General features: G+C 41.3%; 1 protein-coding gene across 2 annotated transcripts; it reads left to right on the forward strand.

Annotated features, from left to right (window-relative positions):
• The first annotated feature begins 1,102 nt into the window (after positions 1 to 1,102).
• LOC132568500 (ribonuclease H1-like) lies at positions 1,103 to 15,193 on the forward strand. Of its 2 annotated transcripts, none has more exons than XM_060234381.1 (8): positions 1,103 to 1,298; positions 3,691 to 3,753; positions 6,173 to 6,282; positions 8,857 to 8,956; positions 12,158 to 12,212; positions 12,922 to 13,006; positions 14,136 to 14,260; positions 14,734 to 15,193. In XM_060234381.1, exons 2-8 carry the CDS (start codon positions 3,704 to 3,706, stop codon positions 14,812 to 14,814), a joined length of 606 nt encoding a protein of 201 aa, XP_060090364.1. In that variant the 5' UTR covers positions 1,103 to 1,298; positions 3,691 to 3,703; the 3' UTR covers positions 14,815 to 15,193. The 2 variants fall into 2 exon arrangements, with proteins under 2 accessions (XP_060090364.1, XP_060090372.1); XM_060234389.1 differs by having other exon boundaries at positions 1,105 to 1,298; positions 3,688 to 3,753.
• The last annotated feature ends 8,773 nt before the right edge of the window (positions 15,194 to 23,966 follow it).

Below are 23,966 nucleotides of genomic sequence, written 5' to 3' on the forward strand. Positions count from 1 at the left end.
AGGATGGGGTGGGGACACTCACCCGATTAGCTGTGTTGTGCTGGAGGAACAGAACAAAGTTTGTGTGGGGATCACGTGGTTGTAATGTTATCTGACCATCTGCACCCCACAAAGTCTGAAAGCAGGAGAGTGGGAGGATCATGTGTCTGGTCACCCAGATTCCGTAATGCCTGGGAACATAGAGTATAGGCTTTTCACAATCCACCACAGTTCCCCTTCTTGATAAATGTAGCTGGTATTAAATCTTTGTAGACTATGTAAACGCCGCTGTCTGGTGCGGGGCAGATGTTTCCTGTTATGCTTTAAGTGTGGGTGACTTCAGTGTACTTTCAGCATGTATAAAATAAAGGAACCTGGCTCAGAAGGGAGGCTTTTCCCCTTACCTGTGTCGAGTGATCATTCCCACAAGTTTGGTTCCAGTGGCACCTTTAAGGCCAACAAATGTTAATTCAAGGTATAAGATTTTGTATCTGAAGCACTGCATGTGCATAAAAAAAATTATACCCACAATTAAACTTTGCTGGTCTTAAAAGGTGCCACTGGGCTCAAACTTCGTTCTGCGTTTGACTATAATTCCACAGGGAAAGCCACTATGTTATGCCAATGAAGAGTTCACTGGAGGAGTCTTGTGGCACCTGAAAGGCAGCCCACTCCTTCACATGGCCAGGAATGGTCCTCATAGCAGCTGGCAAAGCATGCTGTAGTCTATGAAAACTTATACACAGGGGTCGTTTTGTAGAAAAATAGGTGGTGGAGCTCATCCAGGGATTATTATGCAGCTGCACCTACTATTCCATGGACACGGTGGGAAGGAGGTGGAACTCTCAGAAGGGTTCAGGAGATGCGCTCCTGTGATCTCCCGCTGAATCCGAGGCCTGCTTATAGGGAAATAAAATGTTTTTAGAATTGAAAGTGTCAGAAGACTTGTCTGGGCATGTTTGGTGGTTTGGAACATCCTGCTGTGGCAAGAGACACTGACCCTGACCTCTGCGGGAATTCAAGAGGTGGGGGTTAAAAGCTCTCCCTCTCCGGCACCACTCTGTTTGTTAATCAAAAGTGGGACAGAACCAACAAAGTAAAAGGGGGGAGTACTAGAAAACACACATTATTTCATGCTAGTTCTTGGGAAAGCCCTCTAGCTCTTATTCCTTTAGTTGCCCCCTTTCTTTTTCTTCTGTGGTTCTTCCCAGGGGTCTTCCCGCCAGAGTACAAACACGCAGACGTGGTGCTTCTTCACTGCTGTTTTGCTGCTTAAGGCTGCAGGTCGTTCTTTTGCGCTCAGCGAGCTAACGAACAGGGTGAGTAGGAAGGGGGGAGACAAATTGCAGAGCCAGCATTGAGATCTGAATGCAGGAAAAATATATTTGGGCTGTAACTGTTTCTCTTTTGCAATGCAATGCGGTCAGGTCTTTATTTCACATGGAAAGGTGCTGGAATCGGAGTACAACTTTGGTGAACATCCGTGGCGTCTTCCTTCTATTCTCTTAAGTAACCCCTGATTCCTTTTTTTCTTATTGGGGGGGAAGCAAAATTTTGATTTAATGATAAAAATCGAGGTTGTTTCTTTCCAGAAAACCTAAGCACAGTTTCGCATTCAGAGACTCCCTCATCGAGCAAAGACTGAGGACTCCCTCAAAATGTGAAACTGGAGTTTTATGTCGATTTGGTTGATCCTAATAACACACATTATACGGATTTTGTTTTTGGATTCTACCTCTTGTTAATTCGCAAGAGCCCCTTGCCTTTTCACCGCTCTCTGTTTTCCACGCTGTATGTGCGGCTGGACTCTTTTCCACTTTCCACATTCGTTCGCATCGTTATTAATCCCTCGGAGATTGTTCTTGAGTACTGGAAGAGCGTGGGGTTATCTGAGAGGGGATGTACTTAACCGAATGACAGGATGGTCCATAGGAAACAATTGCAGAGCCTGGATGGTCCATAGGATATAATGGGAGAGAAGATTGTCCATTGACTTGCATGCGCTTCATTGAAATACATTGAAGCACAGAAACGGCTGCAACAAAAGCCTGGAATGGATCTTCTCTCCCATGATATCCTATGGACAATCGGCTGCCAACCTGCAGGACTAGATTGACAGTGCTTTGCCAACCTCCAGGACTGGATTGACAGGGGAGAGTGCACTTTGCCATCCTCTGGGACTGGATTGACAGGGGAGAGTGTACTTTGCCAACCTCCAGGGCTGGATTGACAGGGGGGAAATGTGCTTTGCCAACCTCCGGGACTGGACTGATAGGGCAAAATGCACTTTGCCAACCTCCAGGCCTGGATTGACAAGGCAAAATGCACTTTGCCAACCTCCAGGACTGGATTGACGGGGAAAGGTACTCTGCCAACCTCCAGGACTGGATTGACAGGGGGAAAGATACCCAGCCAACCTCCAGGTACTGCAGTGGGGCTGCAGTTGTATTGGGGGGCGGGGGCGCGATCCTGTGTACTTTTTGCAGAAGCAAACTCCACGGAGTTCAGAGGCTTGCTCTCAAGTGCATCGATTTGCAGCCTGAGATAAATGGGGGTTGTAGTTTGTTTATATATATATATATATATTAAGTATCCGCTTGGTGCGTTCGCCCGGCCAACCGACTAGGGTTGGCGTAAACATGTTGGAAATGCTGTCTAGCTTGGAATAGGCATAGAGCTCTTTTTTCCACAGCGAGGACTCACTGTTGTCAAGAAGTAGCCTCGAACGCCAGGGTTCGTTTTCCCGCCCTGTGAGAGGAGAGAAACAGGCGTGTGCAAGAATATACATTCTCCCTGCCGGGTGGGGATATTAATACGCTTGCGCGCTAGTTGCTTCTTGCGGCGGTGAGCTTTTCCCGCCAATAGAGGTGGTGCATATAGTTTCGGTTCTTTTTCCTTTTGTTTAAATACGGCTATGTATGGGGCAGTGTAACAGTTTAGAGAAACCCACTCTACTACAAATAGAATACCTCGTTCAGCTTTTCTTCTCTATACATGTGTTCACATCCTGGAATACCAATTTAAAAATCCAGTGCGGTGGACAGAGATTTCTGAAATCATTTATTATGTAACCTTGTGCTATTTGTGTCTTAAAATGCAACACATGTATGTTTAGCATTGTAAAATGCATGCTTTTTCAATAAAAGTTTTGTTTGTTTTTTTAAAAAACAAATAGAATACTTTTTTCTTAGGTTGCCAGCCCCCGACGTGGGATGGGGGACTAAAATAGTTAGATCCAAATTGAGAAACTCCTGCCGATACGGGGATGGAGCCTGGGGAGGGCAGTGAGACCAATGCCATTGAGTTCCCTTTTCAAAGTGTTCATTTTCTTCAGGGGAACTGATTTCTGTAGTCTGGAGATCAGCTTTGTCTCCAGGTGAAACACCCCCTCCCCCACATCCATACCTTTTATACTGTCCCAAAGTATGCAACAGTCAGAGAGATTTAATAGAAAATGGCTACAGAAGTGCTTGGCCATTCCTGATGCTTCAAGATTAAGATTACTTCTAAGTAGCCTCTGCAAAAGCTATTTTGTAGATGTGGCAAACTTTAGTTTTACTGTGGTTTTTAATTTTTGTTTTATAGTGTATGACCTGTGAGTTGTTAAACTGAATAAAGTTGACTTGAGTGGGGTGAGGCTGCAGGGAAAGTAGGGATCATGCTGTACTGGGCCTTGGGCTGGTTAATTCACCCTCGTTTTCTCCCCAGCAGTTGCAGCGGGAACATGTTCTATGCTGTGCGCAAAGGCAGGAGGCCAGGAGTGTATTCATCCTGGTAAGCAGCCAAACAGAAGGTGGAGCACCAGATACCCTGCCCCCCCTTCTTGTTTCTTCCCCAGTTCCCTGAACTTATTAAATCTGTTTCCCATTGATTTGGTGAACTCAGTGGAGTATATTTCTGAGGAAATGTTTAGCCTTTCTTCTTCAGAAGTCATCAAACAACTTTGGTTCCTTGTTTCTTGAGAGTATCAGTGCCCTGGTGTTCAGATGACACAAAGAGATCCCAAGCTACAACATGTCACCCAGGATGTTGTCCTAACCCCATTAAGTGTTGTCACTGAGAGTATGTTCATTGTGCTTAGTTTAACAACAGTGTACAAAGAATAAAACCGGTTAGAAATCAGTTTGAAAGAACTGGAGTTCCCCCTCCCACCCACAATGAACTATCTAATTTGTGCATTTGTTTGGGTATTTATTTCTCTGTTTTCTTTTCTCCATTTTATCTTTAGAATAACCTTGTGAGGTAGGTTACACTGATAGAATGTAACTGGCCTAAGAACACATCAGACTTCCATGGCATAAGAACATAAGAGAAGCCATGTTGGATCAGGCCAACGGCCCATCCAGTCCAACACTCTGTGTCACACAGTGGCAAAAAATTTTATATATACACACACACTGTGGCTAATAGCCACTGATGGACCTGTGCTCATATTTTTATCTAAACCCCTCTTGAAGGTGGCTATACTTGTGGCTGCCACCACCTCCTGTGGCAGTGAATTCCACATGTTAATCACCCCTTGGGTGAAGAAGTACTTCCTTTTATCCGTTTTAACCTGTCTGCTCAGCAATTTCATCGAATGCCCACGAGTTCTTGTATTGTGAGAAAGGGAGAAAAGTACTTATTTCTCTGCTTTCTCCATCCCATGCATTATCTTGTAAACCTCTATCATGTCACCCCGCAGTCGACGTTTCTCCAAGCTAAAGAGTCCCAAGCGTTTCAACCTTTCTTCATAGGGAAAGTGCTCCAGCCCTTTAATCATTCTAGTTGCCCTTCTCTGGACTTTCTCCAATGCTATAATATCCTTTTTGAGGTGCGGCGACCAGAACTGCACACAGAACTCCAAATGAGACCGCACCATCGATTTATACAGGGGCATTATGATACTGGCTGATTTGTTTTCAATTCCCTTCCTAATAATTCCCAGCATGGCGTTGGCCTTTTTTATTGCAAACGCACACTGTCTTGACATTTTCAGTGAGTTATCTACCATGACCCCAAGATCTCTCTCTTGGTCAGTCTCTGCCAGTTCACACCCCATCAACTTGTATTTGTAGCTGGGATTCTTGGCCCCAATGTGCATTACTTTGCACTTGGCCACATTGAACCGCATCTGCCACGTTGACGCCCACTCACCCAGCCTCAACAGATCCCTTTGGAGTGCCTCACAATCCTCTCTGGTTCTCACCACCCTGAACAATTTAGTGTCATCCGCAAACTTGGCCGCTTCACTGCTCACTCCCAACTCTAAATCATTTATGAACAAGTTAAAGAGCATGGGACCCAGTACCGAGCCCTGCGGCACCACACTGCTTACCATCCTCCACTGCGAAGACTGCCCATTTATACTCACTCTGGCAGAATGGGGATTCAAACCTGTGGCCCCCAAATATCACTCTTAACCTCTACACTGACTCTTTTTTGTTGTTAACATTGGAAGTTAGGACCACATGATCTCAGTAAGGGCCAAGCTGTGGTGCCTGCCATTTTAGAAATGAATTTGACCATTTAAAAAATGCAGCCCTTGTGGCATGTTTTTGAATGGTCATATTCTTCTCTAAAATGGCATCAGTGGCCACAGATAGAACTCATGGGGTACTGTTTGCTCCTGACTTTCAAGAGTATAAAAGTGCTTTGGAAACCTTTTATAGTTCACACTAATTGTTAAATAGTTAAATAATAGTTTAGTGTTACAAATTGGAGAGATGGTGATGAATTGAAATTACTGCCTGCTGTGTAGGGGCTTGAGTGTGGCTTGATGGCTGGAAGCTGTGTGCCTCTTTCCTCCCATTATCCAGGACTGGGATGTTGGCTCAGGTATTCTTGCTGTTTTATTTAGATTGTCTGTGCTCTAGCTTATATTGTTTGCTAGTACGTGTTCTTCAACTTAATATAGGTTGGTCTCCCCATACTCTTCCTATAGTACAAAGCAAAATATAGATAGTGCCCAAGTGTACATATGTACCCCCCACTGCTTTTCAAGTGTACGTATACATTTCTTACTGCCCCCCCAGCCCTGCTTTTTAATCACAATTAGTATGAAATTAATCAGGGTGAGAAATGTAAATAACTTTAAATATGGGAAGGGATTTTCAGGGTCATGGAATCCTGGCGTTTAGCTGCTCCCTGCCCTCCTTCTAAACGCCTTTATCACATAGCTTGTTTTGCCATTTACATCTTTATGTCTTTATAGGGATGAATGTAGAGACCAAGTTGATGGATACGGGTATGCTAGTTTCAGAAAATTTGAAAGTGAGGAAGATGCTTGGGACTTTGCAAATGGCGAGTCATCGAGATCAACAGGTAACTCTCACAGAAAGAACTGGTGGTTGGCAGATACATGGAACTGGGCATGATGTATTCCACTGAAAATACATCTTGTTATCAGACCATACCTGCTAGCAGCGTAATGGACTGGTCATATATCTGATAGAATGTTCCTTCTATTTTTCTTCAGATGGTGTCAGTTGAATGCTCAGTTACATAATTTAAGTAAATTGTTATTCTGAAGTTTTGGTTGAGTTACTGTTGTACTAAAAATAGCTTTTTAAAAAGTGAAATGTTTAGATCTATTTAATAGGAAAAAATCAGTTTAAAATACCCACTAAAAAGTTAAAGCTAGAAGAAAAAGGCATAGGCATGTATTCTGAAGATTATAACACTTCTCTGTGGTTAAAGTGATCTGAAAAATCTTACAAGAGAGCTACCAGGTTATATCTTTACATGACATTTTTCCCCATATAGATACATTCTCCACCCCACCCCATTTTCTGGGAGCCTGTTTCACAGTGTAGGAGGCAGAATAGAAAAGCAAGGATGGTATGATCTATGAGCTTGGTCTGCTATATAAACTTAATCAAGACACATTCCCACTGGTTGCAAGAAATAGACAAGAAATTTTCTAGTCTTGGCCCAGCGAAGGACGGTATATTGGGACTTCAGAAAAGTGAATCTTTACGATTGAAAAATTTATAAACGATCTATATCACTTTATCACAGTTATACGAGCTTGGAGAGTATGCTCAACCAATTTTTTTCTTTTTTTGCATTTTTCCATCTGTAATCACTCTAGGCTATGTAAAATTTTTAGCAGTTCCTTGTTACCATAAAGCATTTATGCTCATGCATTTGAATGCTGCCCTTTCAGCTGTCCTGTATGGGAGATATTGTAATTATCTTATTCAGACAGGCTTTGCCAGTGTGGCCTGAAAAGGGTTGACTCCTTGCCCTACATGACACTGGAATGTCTATTATAATTTCTATCCTGAGTTATGGATTGCCCCTATTTTAACAAAATTACCATCTACCTTATCAAAAGATAGGTCTTGACCTGGATAGCTCTGGCAAACCCAATCTTGTCAGATCTCAGAAGCTAAACAGGGCCAACCCCGGCAAGTATTTGGATGGGAGACCTCCAGAGGATACCAAAGTCAGGAAGCAGAGGCAGCCTATCAAGCCACTTCTCTGAATGTCCTCCATGCCCCAGTAGGAGTCTCCAGAGGCTGCCATGACTTACAGGCACAGGGGCACAAACAGACACACGCATGTGAATACACACACAAATTTACAAAAAGATAACACATTCCCTTATCTGTTGATGGATAGAGAGCTAAGGACTTAGCTGAATGTGGTCAAGTATCTCTCCACCACATTTTCCTTAAAGAAGTTGAAAAGGAACAGACTAGCTGATTCCAGGCAGGCTGTCTTAAGCAGAAACATTCAGTAGGTAGTAGCCTGAGGGTAGTAGCTTGGGCACGGAAGCAGTCCTTGAGATAAATACATACCACTAAAATAGGAAAGTTCCAGTGAAATGGGCCATTCAGTTGAGAAGCTAGAAAACCAGAATTGCATTTATGTGTACACTTCAATGAAAATTAATCCCACCAAACTCGTTCAGAGGAAACAGGTGAAGTTTGGCTGCAAGTCTGATAAGTTACAGTTCTAAAGTGATTGGGATCTCGGTCTTTCACTTCTGGTGAGTAGCTCGCTTTGCATAGAAGGTTCTGTTCTTACTGAAAACCTCTGTTGCATAATACAATATATTCCCTTTATACTGGGAATGTTGACAGGAGATACAAGGAATACAGATGCATGACTACCTGGTGACCCAGTGGTTGTTACTGAAGGTGCACTTTATGCTTGTCTTCCTAGTATTGTAGCACGTGCATGCTACAGCCCTCCTACTTTAGAGTGTGATGCTTCACTAACTTGTTTGTCAAGCTAGTTTAGTCTGATATATGTCAGAAAGATGTGCTCTGAAATTCACTGTCATTATAATCTCTGGACAAAATTTGAGTCCAGTGGCACCTTTAAGTCCACCAAAGATGTGCCAGGTATAAGCATCACTTCTTGGATACATTTACACATCAATATATCCAATATTTGTTTGCTTCACTATGATTTCCCAGATAATTAAATCCAAACAAATGGTGACTATAAACTAAGCTTGTTAGACAGTGGGGTGACAGCAGAGGAGCCATATGGGTAGCAAAGGCTGCACATTATAGTATATGTGCCTTTTCCTTGACATAGTTCAATGGTTGAGCAAAAGAAAGGTCATAGCAGAGGTGAGTCTTAAAGACAGATTTGAGAGAGAGACATTTTGTCAGGTCTAGAATTCAATTTAATTCTACTGAGGAAAACTGAAAATGAAACAATTTTTTTATTGACTAATAACAGAAGGACATATGCATTTGTACAGAAGTTCACTTTAGGGCAAGTGAAAAATTAGAAATGTGGAAATATGTTTTATGCCCAAGTAGAAAGAATTAATTTCTAACCTGTATCTCGAAGAGTTTATGAGCCATTGTATTTATGATTGTATTTCTGAATTAAAAAATTAAGCAAGGTAAGCAAAATACAAATTTATGTTCATAGGACGCTATACAGATGTTTATACTGATGGATGTTGTTCAAATAATGGACGCCGTGATGCACGTGCTGGAACAGGAGTCTATTGGGGACCTGATCATCCTCTGTAAGTACAATCCCATGATAATTAGATAACATTTCTTAAAATTCAGTCTCTGTAACAGTTTCAAGAATTGCAAATCAACACTTTGGATTTCTGTACCCAAATGACTGCTTTATGTCATTGACTCTCTGACGACTGCAAAATCCATTTGAACCAATAATGCTGAACTTAGTACCTCCCATCATTAGTTATAATTAAAGTAAAGAAATGGATAAATATGTACTCAGAAGTGCTACATTAGGTAAAGTCGGGACCCAAGTTTAAGAAATTAAGCTTTCTTGTCCCACTGTGTTTGATATATAAATGTACTATGCAACTATTTAAATATTAAAATTTTTAGTGTATTGTATGTTGAAAGCAGCTAAATTAGTGTTGTGAGTTCAGAACTTCTACTTAAAACAGCTAATATTTCTGTTCATGTCTTGCAAATTATTATGAAGCGCCTGCTCCGTTGGGCTATTGTGCTCCTTTCTTTCTATCATACATTCCTGTTGCTGTTGAAATAACCTGCTTTTCCCCTCAGTAGAAAGTGGGTATGAAACTTACTTTTGTTTGGTTCAATTTCTGCCTAGCCCTTCCCGTAAACAGGCTCAGAGCAGGTTACAACATTGGTTTAAAAGAATAAGTCAAACATTATCCCTAACCAAATGGTGTTCAGACTATTTAAGCTATTTTCCTACATCCCAATGGTATTCAGTTCAGAAAAAGATGGTAAGTGCTCTACTTTCAGCGGTAGTAACAAGACTTTATAAGAAATAATAACAAATGATAACAGGAGGGACCAGATGGTATTTGACATCTGCTGCCTCACCCAAAAGCCTAGTGAAATAGCTCAATTTAACAGCCCCTGTGGAACTATAAAAGGTCCAAAGGGCTCTGATCTCTAGTGGCAACTTATTCCACCAGGTTGGGACCAGGGCCGAAAACGCTGTGGACCTAGTTGAGGCTAGGCAGATGTCTTTTGGGCCAGGGATAACCAGTAAGTGTTGTTTAATGAACGCAAAGCTCAACAAGGCACATATAAGGAGAGGCAGTCCCATAGGTATGTTGGTCCCTGGCCACTCAGGGCCTTAAAGGTAATGCCAGCACCTTGAACCAAGCTTGGAATTCTTTCTACAGCCAGTGCAGTTTGTGGAGCACAGGCTGAATGTGTGCCTGTGAAGCCTTCAGCAAATTAAGGTCTCTGGGCCCAGATAAGCTATCTGGGCCCAGAAACCTTAATAGAAAATCCATTCCACATTTTCCTTGCAACTTTGTGCTGCAGTGTGTTTCAATGGAGTGGAACTCAGTTTCACTTTCTAGTGTTCCTATGACCAGCTGAAGTTGTTGCCTTCTGAAGTTGTGTCCTTGCAAATAAAGGGTTGATGCTTTGAACCAGCTTGTCTTTGCTGAATTGACCTGAGAACTGGTGCCTAGTGAGTACTCTAACCTGGGAACCCTCAGCCAAAGAGGGATATTACACTGGAGAGCAATTGCCAATCTGAGTAGACAGAAGGATGGGGGGGGGGGGGGGGAGAAGCTTGCAAGGCCCAGCCATTTCATGTTTTCCTAGTTTCAGAATTTTATAGATTTTGTTTCTGTTGTGATCCTTGTGCTTTTTCTAGATGATTGATTTTTAAAATTGCATTGCCAAATCCCACTATTCCCCCACTTTTCCATTTTAAACAAAATATTGCAAGAGTTTTTTGTGAGTTTGTATTTTAAGTAAAGAATATATTTTTATTGTGTTTGTCTGTGTCATTTATAAAGTTTATATTTCCACTACCTGGTATTACATATTATGACATGCATGGCGTGGCCCCACAAAGCCCCCCATTTATGTCAGATCTGGCCCTCCTAACAAATGAGTTTGACACTCCTGATCTAGTCAAATGGGTCTCCTGGTGAAGACATTTACAGCCCTTGAACTAATCTCACTATACCAGATAGATCCAGGTTGCGTAGCTGTCTTGGTCTGAAGCACGAGAACAGATTTTGAGTCCAGTGGCACCTTAAGACCAACAAAAGTTTATTCAGGGTATGAGCTTTCGTGTGCACACACACTTTTTCAGATACATAGAAATGTAACACCATACCAGGTCATACTCCCTTCTCCCCATTTGTGTATCCTAAATTTACAGTTCTGACACTCTTCACCCAAATGATAAACTTCTCATCCTTAATCAGGGTAACTGAGAACCATGGACACCTATAAGCCATCCAGCTTCTCCTGAAAGTTTGTTTTCTCTCTGGAATACCCTTCAAGGTGTTGTTTTAGAGCTGACATGTCAGCATTTGTCCAAGGAAACATTTTTTCCTAGAAAAATAGCACCCATCTCCAGAGTTGTGTGTATGCAATGTAGGTATGCCATCCTTGCATGCTTGTAATTGTTTTTTTAAAAATTAAATGAACAGTTGTATGATGAGTTTTATTTACATTATTTATAGCCTGCTTTTCTCACTGGGACTCAAGGCAGATTACACAAAGTGAGTGAATACAGTCAACAGGATGGGACAATACAATCAACAGGATTTGAGTTGCAAAACCCATAAGAAATCCAAAAAAGCAAAATTGAAGCAAAGCATAGGTGTTAACATGACACATAAAATGATGAAAAATTACATAGCAGAATCCAATATACCACACACTCAACATAATATAAACCACAGTCATTAATCGTTTGTCCATGTAACTTTGTGAAACATTGTACAGTACTATCCTATTGCCTACATAGAAAAGCCCTCTTGAATAATTCAGTTTGGCATAGTTTGCAGAAAGCCAGAAGAGTTGGAGCATTCCTGACCTCTTTAGGCAGTCTACTCCACAAGGTCACAGCAGAAAAGGGATGTGTATGAGCAGTTTTTGATTTTGCCCATTTGTAGGTTACCTGCACAGGGCCCTGTTCAGATGAGCAAAGCTGTCATGGTGGAGCAAGGAGGAGAGACAGTGTTGCAGAGATTAGGGTACAAGACCATGAAGGGTTTTGTATGTGACAGCCAGTACTTTAAATGGAGCCCCATAATTGATGGGCAGAATGGGAGTAATATGCATGCTCCAACTAGGTCCCTGTAATAACTGAGCTGCAGCATTCTGTCCCTATCATAAAATCCAACTAAAAATAACTATTTGTGTAACTTTCTACTGCAAAGACAATTTAGTATTTAATTGTTCCATAAAAATAATTTCTGATCAGATGATTTTTTTTATTTCTATTTTTTTTGCAGAAATGTTAGTGAGAGACTTCCTGGGCGGCAAACTAATCAAAGAGCTGAAATAAATGTAAGTTGCAGTACAAAATTTACAAGACCTGTGTTATCCCAACTTCCTGATTTGCATGGGGATTTGCTCTTTTGCTCCCCTGAAAGATGATTTACTACTGGTAACACTTTAAGATTTATGTTAACAGACATTGCCAAATTATAGTTTGGTGTTTTATTAACAATACCGCAGCTTATATACTTTATCTTCCCATATGCAGTGTTGTTTGTGGCAATCCAGTTTGTCAGTGCAAATTAACTGGAAACTCTGTGGTTGGTGCTTGCCCTCCAAAGCAGAATCAGAAGCTACAACTTGGTCGTGGCTTCTAAGTCTGGCTTGGAGACTAAACACTTATTTAGTTTGCCAGTTCAGATGGAATAGTAATCTGTAGCATCCTATGAAATGGGAAGGGGACTGCAGGGGGAGTAGGGAGCATGTCAGCTGACACTAAGCCACTATAAGATGATTGTTTAATCACCCATTAGGAAAATAGAATATTTTCATGGAGCACTATAGTGGATCATATAGTTGATAAATGCATGAATTGACTCACATGCCTCAAGTGGCCAAAGAGAGAGGTCTATAACAGAAGCCTCCTGTAAAGGATACAGTAAATAAATGACCGTGTATTCATTGTCCTTGGGGTAACTTCCTATGACATGTTATAAATGGTTCTGTTTAATCTCCTGAGTTGTGTTTTTGCCAAATATATATATATATATATATTCAGGCAGCTACCAGGGCTGTACAGCAAGCTAGAAGTCAAAATATCACGAAACTGAATATCCATACTGACAGCAAGTTCACCATTGATGGTAAGCAGTTGGGTTTTTTGATTATAGTAAATTTATACATTGCCCTATTACATAATACACAGTGAGCAGTGGAGACCTGTGAAGACAAGCAAGGGAAGGGGAAATCCTTGCTGTCTCAGCCGCTGTCATTTCCGACCTTCCTGTCTCCCTGTTTCCCTTACCTTTCTGGCTTTGCCTGTTTCTGACCTGTTTCTGCCAGGGTTAGCTCAGTAGTGTGGTGGAAAATAACTCATTGTGATTTGTAGATAACGGTATTTTTACTGGTAAATTGATGATGTGATTTAGGTCATACTAATAAGCCAACAGGTTAATGTAACATGTCTATTAATTTGAAGCTATTGACCATAAAATCATTTGTTGAGAAGAACTGGGACAAGAGGTACCTATAGGCCTACAGTTTTTTCTGTTCTTTCTCCATCTAGCCATTTCATGCACATCTGGATTTATCCTCTTTCAGCTTGCCATATGCAGTTCCAAACAAGGAGCTGGCAGTGGGTGAGCTCTACAGTTGGCTAGGCAGAAACTGAAATTAGTTCTGAAAACTGGTAGGGCCCATTTGTGTTTGAAGCTAATGGTAATATCCTGTCAACTGTGACCATTGTAAAACAGGCCAGTAAGCAACTGAGGATTTTAGCATATATAGAATTGTTATTTTGAACATGGACTGAACAGCTTGAGAGAACCCGTCCTCTTCCAACTAGCGTTCACAGTTAGGGTGAACAGGAGAAACTGCTTAGGAGGAGGTCACTCTCAAGACATTTAGCCTCATGGCATGGAAGACCAGTTGTAAAAGGACACTGACTTAAATAGAACAAGACTTACAGTAACTTCCTAAGCAGAGATGCAACCTTTTAAATCAAAGTCAGTGAGTTTACATTGGTGTTACTCAGGATGGCACTGTTCTTCTTTATTTCCTGTCTTTAAAATGGCAGGCTAACTGCATTTTATTTGCAGAGTGTGAGGATAAATTCATTACAGGTTCATTAAATGTCCAGATGTAGCCTGTTTGCCTTTTGAAACATCTCAGCTGGATGGCATTTTATGGATGCTGTGAGATCATTTCTGCTAATCTTTTAAAAAGATATGATCTAGCTACCGTCTTAAAAAAGGATCCTTTTTTATTCTGTAGGTATGACAAAGTGGGTTCCAAACTGGGAGCGTAATGGTTGGAAAACCAGCACCGGGAAAGATGTAGTCAACAAAGAGGACTTTCAAAGGCTTACTAACCTTTCAGAAGGCATGGACATCAAATGGGTATGTAACAAAACTGCTGATGGAGTAAAGAATGAATACATATCTTTAAAATGCAAATCCTGCAACAGAGTATGAGCGATTTGTTTGTGTAGTCATGATATTCACAATAACAATATAAATATATATTTATACCAATATAAGAGGTTAGAATGAGGGTGTTTCAGTTCCTTAGAAGGAAGCTGCCCATCATTCTGGCCCTTATCTTTTCAGCTGTGTTTCCTTGAGATGAAAGAATAAAGTTAGTTTCACAGCTGTAGATAGAGTTGCTGGAAAGAGGTAGAAAATGTATTCTCGCTTAAAATAAGAAAGAATTGCACTTTGTTCCCAAAATAATAAAACGATATTAAAGCATTGACAATTAGTAGTGGTGTTTGTAGCAGATGTTGTAGATTAGTAGTAGATGTTCTAGACAAATGCTAGTGATTGCTGTTTGCCATACACTTTTAGTTACTTTGGAAACTTCTTGTCAACAGACCCATGTTCCAGGTCATGCAGGATGTAAGGGAAATGAAGCTGCTGATCGTCTTGCAAGAGAAGGAGCTGGAAAACCCTGATCATAGTGTTTTGGAATTACAAAGTTCCTTAAGAGTTCTCTGGCTGTAATAACAATATGGGTTTGTTAACCTGTGTCAGCATTTCTAGTTAACATGCATTTTTTGTTGCATCTCTGCCCAGCTTTGATGATACGTGAGAAGACTCACAAGTGCATACTTTTCCCTATTCTGTAGAGGCATTTTCAAGGTTCTAATTGAAATTAATTCAATTTATGTTGGAATTAAACTGCTTCATGTTTTTAGGCAGCACTTTTCCATACTTCACAGCTGCAAATTTGTTTTTAAACGTTGTAATTCTAGCTATTTTAGAAGTGTCCGTAGGATGCTGAACAACAGTATGTTTTCCCATTGAGCTTTGAAATAAAAATTTTTGCTTTTACTCTGTGGCATTTTTGCAATTTAGTCTTTATAGGTGAGGCCATGCAACACAAAAAAAAATACAAACCCCAAAGTTTACCCCTACTATGCACGAAAGTGCAAAATGTCAATGATCAATAACAACACAGTGATCATAAACTTACTTTACATTTATTTAAGGTTTGTCCAATCAGTTTCAGTCCACTTAATCACAAGAATCACAGTTTGAGTGTAGTATTCAGCTAGCTGGCAATGTTATGCACAGCAAGCATCAGTCTTCTATAATGATAAAAGGATACATGTGCCTGTGGCAGGCATAACTCGACAGTAATAAAGATAGGAGTTCCACAATCAGCCATCAGCTTAAGAATGATCATGGTGTTGCATTGCCATAAATGAAGAGAAATGGAACATCCTTACTCGGTATGCTCTTTACATCAGGGTGTTAAACATAAGTCCTGCAGGCTGGATCCAGCCCCCAGAGTGCTCCAATCAGGCTCTCTAGCAACTGGCTGTTGTCTGCTTCATTCTCCCTTGCCGACTTTCTTCGATCACCATTTTGTGTTTCTCCCCCGATTAGCCAGCAAAGCAGCCTCTGCCAGCTCTTTCTCTCTTCCCCCTCCATTTCCTGGAGGGAGGAGGAGCTTCAGCCAATGAAAGAAGCTTGGAAGTTTGCCAGGTTCAATCAATGACACTGCTGAGCTACTGAGCCGAACTTCTCTTCCTTAGTGGCTGAGGCTCCTCCCTTTCCTTGTCCCCTGGGGAAGGAAGGAGAGAGCTCCAGCTCCCTTTCCCCAGTTCCTACCATCGGAGAGATACAAAGAAAGCACTTAAGGCTAGCAACATTTCATTGAATGTATGAGATTTTTGCCTTGCTACAGGGAGAGACACACAGAGTTTGGTTGGGCTTGTTATGGGTGCAATTGGGTTCCCCTGCTTTTTTTAACTATCCAAGCCTTCCAGTCATTCTCAATAGGAAAGCATGTGAACTATTTAGAAGAGCCAATAACAAGCCAGAATTAAGCTGAGAGTGTGTCCAGCCTACGTTTACTCAGCAAATTTCCCTTGATTTTTCTTTCACATTTCCCTTTGGTGATCTTTCTTGAACTTAGACTTCCCAGATAGTAAGTAGGCTGATACTGACTATTACATGGCTGTCTCTCTGTTCTTGCACTGCCACATATAAGTTGTAGTTCTTTTTCTGGGGAAGACTATAGTTTTGTAGACAACCACATAGCCCTCAGTCTGTGCCATGGTGCCTTCACATGTTCTTGTCTAGCACATGAAGCAACTTCTGTAGAAAAGCTCACAATGCCCAGCTGCTTCATGTTTTCCTCTAGGTCTTAGGCTCAAAGCATTGACCATAAGATCTCTGTAGTGAATGTCAATAGATCAAAAGTAGGTTTGCAACTTACAGATGTGTACATCTGAACAACACCTGAACAGCATATTCAAGATTGGTATAGCACAGACACATGGCAGATTTTGATGCAATAATTCATAGTAAGAGGTGACATCAGACTAAAACAAAATATTGCAAGCATGTTATGTTTTAAGCATGTTTTATTCTAAGTAAAAAAAACCGTTTGTGCCCTTCATAAGGTTTATATGTCCACTACCTGGCATATATGACATACATGGCCCAGACCAACAAGGTCTCATTTATATCAAATCTGGCCCTCATAACAAATGAGTTCGACAACTCTGCTTTACATTTTGGTGCTCTGATTGGTTTCTTTTACTCAGTGGTAATTTTGTAGAAAAAGAAGCTTATTAGGACAACTCATTTGAATATGCCACATACCTCTGACATCACCAGAAGTTGTACTTAGTTCAGCATCTACCTTTAAATGCTTCTTGAATTACAATTGTCATAAAATCTTACTCCCATCATACTTTTTAAATTACTTTCTCTTATGTGGCCACGGTGCTTGATGAAGATTCCCATCTGTCTGCTTTATATGTTTTGGTTATTCTATTTCTAGAAGTAGAGTAGGTTTTTTTTCTGAACTATTATACTGCCTTGCACATGGCAATATCTAAACAAAGGAACAGGAAGTGGAACAACATGCGCCAACTCTACTGGCGGGAAAACAGAGCAAAAAGCAACTGGGGATCCATGAAGCAGAGGATGTGAATATGGAAGTGACCCCAACTGTGTTTCGGGGCACAAGTCTCTGGCTGGACAAGACACACTGAGCATGTACAGAGTGTCTGCTTAAATAGGCAAAAACAACCTGGAGGTATGGCTGGGTTTGTAAAGTGGTTTAAACAACTCGATGGTTTTTGGAGAGCTTGAGCCAGGAAATGGGCTTTCCAAGGTGAGATTAATAGATTCCCAGTGTAAGACAAAAGAAAATTATCCTTAACGTTTTTCATGATGGGCTTAATGTTAGGTATCAATTTGGTTTCAATTCTGACTCCTCAGAGTCAGAAGACGAAGGATTGTGTCATATGGTCTGTATTAGCATATAGGTAAGACAAAGTGATGCTGAGTTGGAACAGGAAAGTAACAAGATTGGCCATTAGTTGCTAACCAGAGATTAGGTAAGCCATGCAGCAAAGGTACACTTTCCTAATGGGTGGTGCGGCAGAATTTTAGTAAGGAGACTTGAAGATTCATGTACATATCCATTTAGCTCACATTTGTTCAGTTAGAGCCCAATTGTTAGAAACTCTGGTTCTCTCCCATGACCCTTTACAGCACAGATGCAGTGTTAAATCTCTAAGCCAGTAACGTAAGTCCTACCAAATATTTTACATTCCTGGAGCCACCATGTACCATTTTTGAGACATAACTCCTACAGGTTACAATAAGCCCAGCCTTGGGATTGTCTGAGGACCTCTTGACCTAGTAGATAACCAAGGGACTAGCAGTGCCCTTAGGAGAGTGGGTCCGCTCTGTGTCAAGTTAATAGACCTACCTTTTGTCATGTACCTATTTAGGTATAGAGGGTATAAATATTGATCCTTATAGCTGGGGCTGCTGGGTGACTGCTCATTAGTGAGCCTCAAAGGACAGCCAGAAAGATCTCTTTCTGTTTTATTTTTACAAGTGTACACTGTGCTATTCTGCCTGTTGGATAGTTTGCCTGAACTTAATAAACTAGACTTAAGAGCAACTTTTGCCACCAGGACCTCGGCTCCTGGCTGGTCTGCACGCACCCCAATAAAGGAATCAAGCAAAAGGTGGCATTGGCAACCATACCGTATTCCAAGTCTATTTTGATGCTATTGGGGTCACTGCTTACAAGGTGCAATGGAACAGAGTGTGGTGATCCCTATGATCTGTGAGTCACAGTATAGTAGGTGGTATGGGAAATCCACCATAGAGCATTCCTCACACACGACTGCCCAGAATATGTATTATCCCACTTTGCCTCCAGTGAGTGCCATTCATTCTCTCTTCCATTATTGCATCTTCACAACACCCCTTGTGAGGTAGGTTAGTCTGAGAGTGACTGGCCCTATGCATCCCTGATAAGCTCCATCATTCAATGAGGGGTTCAAGTGCAGGCCTCTAAGCCTGACTAGCTAGACCAGCAGTACACTCATCTACATATCTCATTACATATTGTTTACCCATTTTCACTATATTGTATTGTATTCCTTTTTCCTATGGCAAACTAGAATTATTTTTACATGTTAAAAAGTAAATTAGGTGGACAAGAACATCACTATCCAATGTATTTCTCTTTTAGCTGTATTGACACACTCAAACAGGGACTTTGGTTGCTTATCGCATTACATATATTGAACCCATCTCCCATTGTCATTGACAGACAATCTCACATTTTGACATACTACTGTTTTGTTGCTTTCGCATACTCATGCTACTCAGATCAAAGGTTTGCTCAATTCGTTAATTTTACTGCATACTGCTGTTTTGTTGCTTTCGCATGCTCATGCTACTCAGATCAAAGGTTTGCTCAATTTGTTAATTTTACTATTTTGTCATTGTACCATTTTACATTCTAAACCACTGCCTACCAGATAATTTTACTTTACTGTCATTGGTTCTTAAATTTGTACCATGTTGCATTCTGGGCCACTGCCTACCTGCTATGTATGGCTCTGCTCACTGTGCTGGATTCCTTGTCCGATGAAATGTGCTTAAGAGCACACGAAAGCTTATGTTCTAAATAAAAATTGGTTGGTCTTAAAGGTGAACTTGACTCCTGCTTTGTTCAACTGCTTCAGACCAACACGGCTGCCCGCTTGGATCTATACACTCATCTATGGCAGTGCTTCAGTCTGATTCCAGAAGATGCAAATTGCACCACCCGTTCCAGAACTGGGAATCTGCCTATTCACAGCAGCAAAAAAAGCAAAAAAAAACGTGTACAAGAAATAAATATATTCCAAAAATATTATAGACTCTGTGTCAATTTCTGAAACACTTAGAGATACCATGTAACACACTAAAAAAGTTTCTTTCACTACAGAGAAGATGCAGTCCTCACTGAGCTTGTGCCTAATGTAAATGCAATAAGATTTTTTTGCTTGATGTCAACTTGTGAATATTACAGAACAGTAAGACACTTTAAAATGCGAAACGTGGCCTGAAGTCAACTGACACGTAAGGAACACTTCTATCCCAAATATTTATTTTTCCTTTGGAGCTGAGAGGATTGTTGGATTCCACACAGAGTGTTTGGAAAAGTGCAAAGATTTGTTGTGAACATGGACTTTATGTGCAAAAGGACTGCATCTTCTCTGTAGTGAAAGAAACTGGTTTTTTACTGTGTTATGTGATATCTCTAAGTGTTAAAGAAATTGACACAGAGTCAATAATATTTTGGAATATATTTCTTTATTGTACACAGTTTTTTGTTTTTTTCCCTGCTGTTCTTTACTGTGTTGCCACTTGCTTTTCCCTGTTAACAGCAGTGGCAGGTAGCTGAGCTAGTCACTCTTCAGAAGCACTGGTCAAATGCTGTTCATGAGGACCAGTGCTTCTTAGCAGCATGCCTTAAACTGGCTGACTCTTTCTCCTTGCTGCTAACAAACATGGTAGTGTTGCAGTTCCCTAGTCCAAGGGTGTTTGTGTTATGGGTCTGCAGAATACAAAACCCTGGCAATGTGAACCTTCGCATACCAGTCTGACAAGCTGCCATAAGCCCCTTTTACTACCCCAGCAGTCAGAAGCCAAGAGGCAAGCTTCTGATCTTCTCAGGACTAAACAAGAAAGTCAGCCCTGTAAGGTTGGATACTTGCAGAAATGAGTTTCCACAAACAATTAACCTGCTAGGTGAGCGCTTGGCCTAGGAACTGGAATTAGGATTGAAGCCACTTGAACACAAAAGACCACAGCATAGATTTATTAAAACTGTGCAAGAATATTGCAAAAGAGAATAAGCAGTGAGGAATCAAAACAACATAGCTAATTATAAGAGACTAACTACACAAAAAGACTTTGGTTTAAAACAAGAATACAAACTGCAAGACATTACTATTCCATAGTTGCTCAGCAAGAAAAGTCCAGAGCTTCCATGGGCAGGTTTCAAAGATCACATCCAAAATCAAGAAGCAAGAAGCTACATATGCCTTGCCAGTTGCTAATTGAAAAGGCTAACCCTTAAAACCAAAGGATCCAACATGATTTGGGCCCATAAACAAGTCAGAACCTTGGCTCATTATGTCAGTGCTAGTGTTACTAAAAGTATGTGACCTAAGGATGCTATCTGCAGACTAGTCCAACCATTTCTCACATGTGCTAACAGCACAAATCATAATGTCTAGCTGAATGGAATGTGGCTAATTGGTTATCATGGTGTCATTTCATCCTTGGAAGGGAGTTAGAGTTAGAGATAGAAGCATTCCTCCCTCCACCTGGCTGTTATCTAGTCATGAGGTCAGCTTTGCTGTGTCCTCCCAGCAACAATTATTTTCCCACTTAAACTTTTCAGCTCAATCTGCAGCCTACAGTCAGGGTGGTGAGAACCAGAAAGGATTGTGAGGAACTCCAAAGGGATCTGTTGAGGCTGGGTGAGTGGGCGTCAACGTGGCAGATGCGGTTCAATGTGGCCAAGTGCAAAGTAATGCACATTGGGGCCAAGAATCCCAGCTACAAATACAAGTTGATGGGGTGTGAACTGGCAGAGACTGACCAAGAGAGAGATCTTGGGGTCGTGGTAGATAACTCACTGAAAATGTCAAGACAGTGTGCGTTTGCAATAAAAAAGGCCAACGCCATGCTGGGAATTATTAGGAAGGGAAGTGAAAACAAATCAGCCAGTATCATAATGCCCCTGTATAAATCGATGGTGCGGTCTCATTTGGAGTACTGTGTGCAGTTCTGGTCGCCGCACCTCAAAAAGGATATTATAGCATTGGAGAAAGTCCAGAGAAGGGCAACTAGAATGATTAAAGGGCTGGAGCACTTTCCCTATGAAGAAAGGTTGAAACGCTTGGGACTCTTTAGCTTGGAGAAACGTCGACTGTGGGGTGACATGATAGAGGTTTACGAGATAATGCATGGGATGGAGAAAGTAGAGAAAGAAGTACTTTTCTCCCTTTCTCACAATACAAGAACTCGTGGGCATTCGATGAAATTGCTGAGCAGAAAGGTTAAAACGGATAAAAGGAAGTACTTCTTCACCCAAAGGGTGATTGACATGTGGAATTCACTGCCACAGGAGGTGGTGGCGGCCACAAGTATAGCCACCTTCAAGAGGGGTTTAGATAAAAATATGGAGCACAGGTCCATTAGTGGCTATTAGCCACAGTGTATGTGTGTATATAAAATTTTTTGCCACTGTGTGACACAGAGTGTTGGACTTGATGGGCCGTTGGCCTGATCCAAAATGGCTTCTCTTATGTTCTTATGTTCTAACCAAGCCTGAACTAATGTTTGAAAGAACAAGGAAGTAGGCAAGGATTTCAGTCCCTTTGACAGGTAGAGTTTTTAATGTGGAGTCCAAGAGAGAAGTGTGTATATGGAAAGCCAGCTTTGCATTGGTCAAATGCATTTGGAGTTTATTCTCATAGAACAGAATGCCCCCCAACCCCAGTTGTATTGTAGAATGGGTAGCCACTTTTCTACCCTATTGCATCTAGCAATTGAATCTTCTTAGAAGTAAATACCCTGATACTTAAATGCAAGCCCCCTGGTGGTTATTCCACCACTGTTCACTTCAAGGGCCCTGAAACCACTTGCTCTGGCCCTGACCAAATGAGGAACAATCTGTTTTAAGAAGGGTTACCACTCACATGGAAGCTAAATCGGCCTTGAGATTTGACAATTGACAGGGCATGACAAGGACTGGCAGCACTTAAATGTCTTGTAGCGATATAGTGTAATGCACTAGTGAACAGAGTGGCAGAGGAGGACCTGGGTTCAAATTCTTACTTCTGCCATGGAAGCTCAATGGGTGACCTTGGCCTCATCTCAAACTCAGCCTAGCCCAGGCGTGTCAAACTCATTTATTATGCGGGATGGATCTGACATAAATGAGACCTTGTTGGGCCGGGCAATTTGTGTACCTATTTAAGATTAGGAGAACAGGTATAAACTTTATAAAGGACACAAACATAATTAAAGTGTTTTGTTTTTTTAAAAACCCTTAAAATAAAACATGCTTAAAACATCAGCATGTGTTGGTCTTAAAGGTGCTTTCCTTGTATTTCTCCCATGGGATCCAGACAACTGAGCAAAGGAAGCTCTGGCTCTTTCCTTCCTTCCCAGGGGACCAGGAGGGGGAGGAGCCTCAGCCAATAGAAGGAAGAGAGGCTTGGCTCAGTAGCTCTGCTACTGGCAAAGCAAGCTCTCCCTCTCCACCTTCTCCCAAGGGAGGAACCTCAGCCAATGGAGAAAATAGTAGCTCCTGTGCAACTGAGCAAGACTTGCAAAGCAAGCTGTTATTGCAGAAGGAAGCAAGAGAGAGGGAGAAGGAAGCAGATGACATTCAGTTTCTCAGGGACCTGATAGGAGCCCTCCAGGGACCTGATTTGGCCCTTGGGCTGCATGTTTGACACCAATGACAAAACTTTTTGTGCTGCCAAAATTTCAAAATTCAATGACAAAATCTTGTGATGCCAAGGTTTCTTTCTTTTAAGTCCTAGCTTCCAAAGATACATAAATTCCTCACTGAGATTTGCAGATGATAGGGTTGTTGCCAATCCCCAGGTGGGGCAACACACAAGAACACTGCATATACCACTTTCACAATATATATGCACTTTTATGTGATGAACCTTATATGCTGCTTATTGGTACTGGATATTTATTTTTTGTGTAATATCATTTCTATAGTTCTGAGCATTTTGTGGCTTGATAAAGACTTCAAAAGAAACATGTGTGTAAACTCTACTTGAAGAGCAGTTAGCTGCCTCTTTGAAGTTTTTTTCCTGTATCTCTGTGAGAGACTTTCTCCCTTTTGGCTCCAGCACCTTGGCATCAATTTGGAAGAAGGCTCCGTTTTCTTCAGGATCAACACAAGTGTATTATAGGAACAACTGTCTTCCTTCTAGATTAATGAGGGACTGAGCCTTTTATGTTAATTTGTTTTGGAGTGTATGTGGCTGATATAAATGGTTTATTATTTCAAGTGCAAAGATTGTTACTAGTTTGTATAAAGGAGAATGATATAGAAAAAATACAACAGAAAATATAACAAAATTGAGAAGTAGTAAAGTGCATATATATTGTGAAAGTGGTACATGCGGTGTTCTTGTGTGTTGCTCCATCTCCTCAGCAGTTTCTGTGTGTTGCTTAATCCCCAGGTGGGTGCAGGGGATCCCCCGGTTTGGAGGCCCTCCCCGCTTCAGGATAATCAGAAAGCAGGGGGTGGGGA

Source organism: Heteronotia binoei, chromosome 1, assembly GCF_032191835.1.
Source record: "Heteronotia binoei isolate CCM8104 ecotype False Entrance Well chromosome 1, APGP_CSIRO_Hbin_v1, whole genome shotgun sequence".
Classification (NCBI taxonomy): domain Eukaryota; kingdom Metazoa; phylum Chordata; class Lepidosauria; order Squamata; family Gekkonidae; genus Heteronotia; species Heteronotia binoei.